This window comes from Chiroxiphia lanceolata, chromosome 17 (assembly GCF_009829145.1).
Source record: "Chiroxiphia lanceolata isolate bChiLan1 chromosome 17, bChiLan1.pri, whole genome shotgun sequence".
Lineage (NCBI taxonomy): Eukaryota > Metazoa > Chordata > Aves > Passeriformes > Pipridae > Chiroxiphia > Chiroxiphia lanceolata.
Genome location: NC_045653.1, coordinates 598,767 through 605,412, shown reverse-complemented (window position 1 = coordinate 605,412; position 6,646 = coordinate 598,767). Strand labels below are relative to the sequence as shown.

The window sequence follows — 6,646 nt, the reverse complement described above, 5'->3', positions numbered from 1 at the left end:
TGGGAGAAGGTGAAGTCGTGCTTGACCATCCTGGTCACCTGTGCTGAAATGGCTGGGCTGGAGGCTGAGGGGACAGCAGTGGGTGAGGGGGGTGAACTGAAACCTGCCTGCAGGGCTGGGCTCAGAGGGTGGGCTCAGTGGCACAGGTCTGGTTGGAAGCCAGTAACAGTGGGGTACCCCAGGGGTTGGTGCTGGGCCCAGGCCCAGAGCTCCATTGCTGAGGGACAGGGTCAACAACCCTCAGCGAATTTGCAGGTGACACCAGATGGAGAGGAAGGGCTGGTGCACCAGAGGGATGTGCTGCATCCAGAGGGATCTCAGCAGGCTGGAGAAAGGGGCTGACAGGAACCTTGTGAAGATCACCAAGGGGAAGTGCAAAGTCCTGAACGTGGGGAGGGTCACCCTCCTTCACCAGGATGTGCCGAGGGCACCCACCTGTGAGGCAGCCTGGAGGAAAGGACCACGAGCCAACAAAGGTGCAACAACTTTGCTCTTGCAGCCAAGTGTTCCAGTGGCGTTGTGGGCTGCCTTAGGCTGAGTATTGGCAGCCGGTAGAGAACCCTTCCCCTCTGCTCTGCACTGCTGAGGCCACCCCTGGAGTGCTGGGCCCAGAGCTGGGCTGCCCAGTACAAGAGACTGGGACAGACTGGAGAGAGTCCAGCACAGGGCCATGAAGGTGATGGAGGGACTGGAGCATCTCTGCCATGAGGAGAGGCTGAGAGAGCTGGGACTGCCCAGCCTGGAGCAGAGCAGGCTCAGGGGATCTCATCTGTGTGGATAAATACCTGGAGGGAGGGTGCAGAAAGGACGGGGCCAGGCTCTGCTCAGCAGTGCCCAGGAACAGACCCAGGGGCCATGGGCACAAACTGACACACAGGAGGGGCCCTCTGAGCATCAGGACACACTTTTCCACTGCGAGGGTGGCTGAGCACTGGTGCAGGTGCTCAGGGAGGTGGTGGAGTCTCCATCTGTGGAGGGACTCAAAAGCCGCCTGGGCACATCCTGGGCAGCCGGCTCTGGGTGGCCCTGAGGGAGCAGGGACTGGGCAAGGTGACCTCCAGAAGTGCCTCCAACCTCACCCAGCCTGTGATCCTCCCCAGCACTATTGGCAGAAATGTGAAATGGGCCTGAAGTCAGGGGCTATGTGTTGGTGAGGGATTAGGCAGTGCTGAGAGGCCTGGAATGGGAATGGGTCCTGATGTCTTCCTGGGTGGGCAAGGTAATTTATTGGAGCCTTTCTCCAGTCTTTGGTGATGGCTTGCATCTTTGGTGCCTTCTCTGCTGCTGCCACAGCAGCAGCAGCTTCTACAGGGCAGAGAAGATGTTCCTTCTCTTCTCCCTGGGCTGAAGATGGAGGCCACAGCCTGCCAGCCCTGGGGTGTGGGAGGCATTTGTGAGTCTGTGTGCCCCAGCCCTGCTCACGGGCCGTCGGCAGCAGCAGACGTGGCATCTCAAGGGGTGAGGAGGACACGTGTGTGAGGTCCGGGCGGATGGTGCTGGGCAGTGTTGGGTGGCACCAGGGCACAGGGCTCGTGCCCCCAGCTGGGTTCCCTGAAGGGCTGCAGTGGCCTCCAGGCACATCCACTTGGAGTGTCGAGGCCGTTCAGGGAGCATGGGGGCGCAAGGTCTGCTCCCCTAAGGACACCTGGTCAGAGCAGCTGTGAACAAGCAGCCAACCCTTGTGGTCATGGGGTAAGGGAGGTGATGAGGTTGGACCTGACCAGTGGCACAGTGCCTTGGGAACGGTGTGGGCAGCAGGAGAACCATCCATTTTTTTTTATCTGTGAGGATTCAGAAAGGGAGGAAGACAAACCTTGCTCCAACTGTCTGGTGGGTTCTCAAGAGACTACAGGCAACTGGAACTTCACCACAGGTCAGACTGTAACCCTGGGGAGGGTGGAGGGGTTCGGTGGGATTCTGAAAGTGGAGGAGGAGGGAGGAACAAAGGAGTAGGCAGAAAGGGGGTATGAAAGGGTTATGTTTAAAACAGGACTGGTTGATGCATTGTCTGCTGTGTCCTGCACTGGCTTCATCTTCTGTCTGTCCTGTCCTTGGCTTAAATCCATTCTTACCTGTTTCTCCTTCAATCTCCCACAGCCTGTGTGGATGTGTGCTGCAAGAAGTAGGTGTCAGCTGCTGGAGAGGTGGCATGGGTGGGCTGTGGGAGATGGAATCAGCAGGGAAATGCCTGGTGAGGTTCAACGCAGGTACAAGTGGGGTAGGGAGGGTGGGTGGATGTGTAAAGTGCTGCAGCCTGGGGCTCAGTGGGATCCAGGCTTCACAAAATTGCGGGTTTAGGGGAAGGAGCTGAGGTGAGATCATGGGATCACCAGGTGAGGTCATGGGGTGATACTTCAGCTCAGCATCCAGTTGTGCTCCTACAATAAATACATCAAATGTGGTCAAACCAGGCAGGCCCTTGCCCTGCCATGGAGCCCCATGAACCACCCCTGCCTGGAATCCTGTGGGGCTGGTCCTGCTGCTGAGACAGGGATGGCGGAGGAGAGTTCGGCCAGCATCCAGGAGTGAGAAGCTAAACCCAGTCAGCCAGGCAAGAGGCAACAGGTCATGGAGCTCTGGGTGGGAAGGGGTCCAGAAGGGCTCTTGTCACCCTTCCCTGGTGGGAGCAGGTCAGGCTGGGATGCCCAGCATAGCCTGGAAACCCTCGTCCTCATGGGGTGATGGGGTGGATGGAGACAGTAGACTCTGCCAGAGGGGGGATGGATCCCTGCACCCCCCTGAAGCAGTGCCTCAGGCTGACCCCCTGTTTGCTGTGGCCTGGGCTGGGACTGCTCCCCACCACGGGCTCTGCACACCTTCACGGTGCCATTCGTTGTTTCCAGGGCAAGGATGAGGCTGTGGGCGCAGCTCTGCCTGTTTATTGAGGAGTGGTGACTGTGCTGCCTGCCAGCCCTGCCAGTTCCTGGGTGTGCCCGGTCCTGCCGGCATCGTGCCACTCTCGAAGGTTGCTCCTCCATCTTCTGCCCTGCGGTGCCTTGGGCCACCGTGTGCCCCCATCCCAGCCAGGCAGCTGTGTGGAGCCGTGGTGGGGCCGCTCCTGCAGCCACCCTGGGCAGCCCCGCACGGTGGCAGCAGCACTGCAGGGCTGAGACCCCACTGCAGCCCGTCCCCATCATGCTGCCCCCACCGGCTGCTGGCACATGACATGGGGATGCTGGGGGGAGGGAGGCAGGAGCGAGGCTGGCACCGTCCCACAGGCTCGGCGGGTCCTGGCAGGGAACAGCTGTGCACGAGACGTCGGTGTCAAAGCATCCCCCCAGTGCCACCTTTGCCCCCAGGCGTGGTTGGTGGGGTCAGGCCAGACCCCACAGTTCCAGGTCCTGGACGCAGAACTCCTCCCGGGACGAGAGGGTCTCGTTGTCTAAGGTCTCGCAGCGGCGGCTGCCCCCGCGGTGCAGGTCCCCGTCCAACCACAGCCCAAACCTGCCGCTGGGAATGTGCCAACGGTACAGTTGGCTGAGAGTCCCCACTCCTGCCTCCTCCATGTCTGGAGGCGTCCCAGGCCACCTCCTGGGGGATCAGCCACCTCCTGGCCCCATCCCCTGTCCCCCAAAATGGGCATGAGACAGGACAAGTAGCCGCACCAGGGATGCCATCGTGCCCACAGGCAGGGAGGGGGCAGGGAGCAAAGCCAGGCAATGAGACGGCCAGTGCCGCTGGACAATCTGTGCCAGCGTTTTGGGGTTCAAACCACCACCACAAGACTCAGCTCCACAGGGCTCTTGTGGCCATCAGGGCTGGTGGCCCTGTGGGTGGCTGAAGTTGCCAGTGCAGCTCCTACCTGCCCCCGCCGACCATCAGCAGGTCCACATCCCCTTTCACGAAGAAGTTGTTCCTGCCTGTCCACCTGAACACCTGCATGGGGACAGCAGTCAGTGGGGATCGTGGGCTGGGGCACAGTGTCCCCATTCCTGTCCCTGTCCCGTGAGGAACAGCTGGGAGCTGCTGAGCCAAGCTGGCTCTGCCCAGCATGGCCGTGTCCCACTTTTGCAGAGGAAGACCTGGCCGAGCCTATCGGCACCGTCCTGCTGCTGGTCCGTCCCTCCCAGCAGCCCCGGGGGCCCCACCAGGGGACAGCTGCCACCACTGATGCCCCATCACACATACAGAGTCCCACCAGAGCAGGCAGATGTGGCTGAGCTGCCTCCACATCCCGCCAACTCAGTGCTGGGCTGTGACTGTCCTGCTATGCAGAGGGTCCCTGGTGGCCCCCAGCCTGGCAGAGTCCCTTTCCCTGAGCCCCCCCTGCGCACTGCCTGGGATTCGCCTTCTCCCCCCAGCCCCGGAAAAACTGAGGGGACCAAGCACAGCCATGCCACCCCACAGACCCCTCCCCAGCACCGTCGGGCCCCCCAGGCGTGGCTGAGTCCCAGGGGCATCGCCAGCCCCCCCACACTGGGGTGGCCCACAGCTCCCACCTTCAGCTCCGGGGAGAAGGAGAAGAGGAAGGTCTCCCCTGACCCGTAGAAGCCACTGCTGCAGCGAATGGCGCTGGAGGAGAAGGCACCGAAGGCCTGGGGGGAGCAGAAGGGGAGGCTCATGGCACAGTGCTCGGTGGGGCTCCCCAGTGCCAGGACGTGTCCCCCATCCTGCCTCCAGCAGCGAGGATGTGGCCAGGTCCCGGGTGCCGCCAGGTTTGCTGCCCCCGGTGCCGTGGGGCAGCTGGGAGAGGAGGGCCCGGGCGTACCTGCGCCTCCGTGTCCCTGACGAGCAGCAGGGCCGGGGACCCCGGCTGGCCCCCGCGCCGGTACAGCGTCTGCAGGCTGAAGCCATCCCGCCTGGTGGAGTACTGCAGGAGCCAGGGCTGCTGTGTCAGCCGGGGGGGCAGGTGGGGGCCCAGCTGAGGCAGAGTGGGCTCAGTCGGGGCTGACAGGCTGCTGTTGAGCATCCTCCCCCCCCGCCCCGAGTATCCTCTTGAGAGAGCTCGTCAAGCATCCAAACATCCTGCAAGGGGGGTCCCCAAGCACCCTCCTCCTAAACGTGCTCCCAAAGGGTCTCCTCAAGCTCTCAAACTACCCAGCAGGCTCCTAGCATGTTTCCCCAAGCATCCGCACTCTGAAAACCCTTCTGAAATGGCTCCCCAGGCATCCTTCTCCCCACCCCCAACAGGTGATGTTGAGGTGCTGTTAAGATGACTATTCCCAAAGGACAGGGGGATTATCACCCATCTGGCCTCACACTGGACCAGTTCCTGGAAGGACAGTGGCCATGGCTGTGTGACACAGGGGAGATGAGTGTGATGGTGGGTGCCCATGCTGGCAAGTGTCCCTCACCTCATGGATCTCCCTGTCCTGCAGGATGCTGCTCGGTGTGCTCAGCACCAGCCTGCATGGCTCCTCCAGGGCTGGGGCTGCTGCTGGGGCTCCCTCCCAGCCCAGCTGCCCCTCTCTGGCTGGCTCCTCACATCCCACAGGTGGCTCCTCACATCCCATGGGCAGCTCCTTGTCCTGGTCGGGCTGAGGGCAGGTGGAGTTGAATGTCCCTGTGGGCCCAAGAGAGCAGCATCTCCCGACCCTGCACTGCTTGGGGTGTCTCCCATCCTCTGTCCAGGGGCTGGGCGAAGGGGTCCAGAGTCCACTAGGCTGAACCTCCTGCCCCTGGCAGCCTCTGCTCCCCACAGCTCTGCTGTGCCATGCCGGGCCACACCTGGCACTCTGCCAGGCCGTGCCACTGCTGCACACAGAAGTTCAAGGGCATGCGGCCACCCGAGGAGGGAAGAGGAAGGGAAGGCAGGGGAGGCTTCAACAACTTCAGTCCCACTTCAACTCCAGCAGAAGGGGCAAAGCATGACCTTTTCCCTCCTTGCCCACTGCTAGGCTGACCCCAAAGTGTGGATGGGTTCAGGGATGTGCCTTGGTCTTGGTCGCAGCTGGTGACAAGTGTCTCTCCCAGCCACATGCTCAGTTTGACTGTGGGTGCAGTCCGTGCCCAAGGGTGAGTGGGCAGCAATTCCCTGCTGATCGCCCTGAGGGGACAAAAGGGATGAGCAAGGGCAACACTGGGTGGCAGAGGATCTCCTGCCCCCAGAGTGCCTGGATCCTTGGGGGGCAGAGTGGCTACAGAGGCAGGTCCCATGTGTGCCCATCACCCACTGCACCTCCCCAGGGCAGCCCCTGTCCATCTGTCCAGCCATGCGTCCAGTCTAGCTGGTGCCTCCCAGCACTGCTCCCAGCTCATTGCCAGCTCCTACATTGCCGTGTGGGACCCCAACACGATGGACTTACCAGGAGGTGGTAGCGGACTTGGAGCCCCCTCATTGCAGGTGCTGCCGGGGCCCTGGAGCTGCTCTGCTGAGGAGCCCCAGACACTGCCCTGGGGCTAATGTTCACCGCGCTGGCCCCTCCCCGGCCATCTGTGCGTGACACAGATGGGTGCGGATCCCAGCAGCCTGTCCTGGCTCATGGGGGTCCAGGAGCTGACCCCTGCAGAGCCAGGTCCTGTGTGGTGCTGGGATGGGTGGGCAGGCGTCCCCCTCCAGCCAAGTGCTTGGTGGCTGATGGCCATCACCTCCTTTGTGCCCCCACTGTCACCTGGAGCCAAGCAGGGAGCCCCCAGGCCACACGGGAGTCCTTATTTTGGCATCAACAGGAAGGTGGTGCATGTGTTGTTCTTTGCAACACGACTG

General features: G+C 62.2%; 1 protein-coding gene across 1 annotated transcript; it reads right to left on the bottom strand.

The window, feature by feature from the left end:
* Positions 1-3,314: 3,314 nt before the first annotated feature.
* On the bottom strand, positions 3,315-6,278 carry TLDC2 (TBC/LysM-associated domain containing 2). The gene is made up of 6 exons (XM_032704972.1): positions 6,246-6,278; positions 5,295-5,477; positions 4,709-4,861; positions 4,440-4,535; positions 3,803-3,876; positions 3,315-3,450 (listed from the first exon to the last, which is right to left on the bottom strand). The coding sequence occupies exons 1-6, from the start codon at positions 6,276-6,278 to the stop codon at positions 3,315-3,317; spliced, it is 675 nt and encodes a 224-aa protein (XP_032560863.1).
* Positions 6,279-6,646: the final 368 nt, after the last annotated feature.

Bases quoted from the DNA above. Each gene is read 5' to 3' on its own strand.
- TLDC2 (XM_032704972.1), bottom strand. From the start codon at position 6,278: ATGAGGGGGCTCCAAGTCCGCTACCACCTCCTG. The intron at 5,478-6,245 runs GTAAGTCCATCG...ACCTGCCCTCAG, and splicing joins AAGTCCGCTACCACCTCCTG to CCCGACCAGGACAAGGAGCT. The intron at 3,877-4,439 runs GTGGGAGCTGTG...GTCCCCATGCAG, and splicing joins CCTTCTCCCCGGAGCTGAAG to GTGTTCAGGTGGACAGGCAG.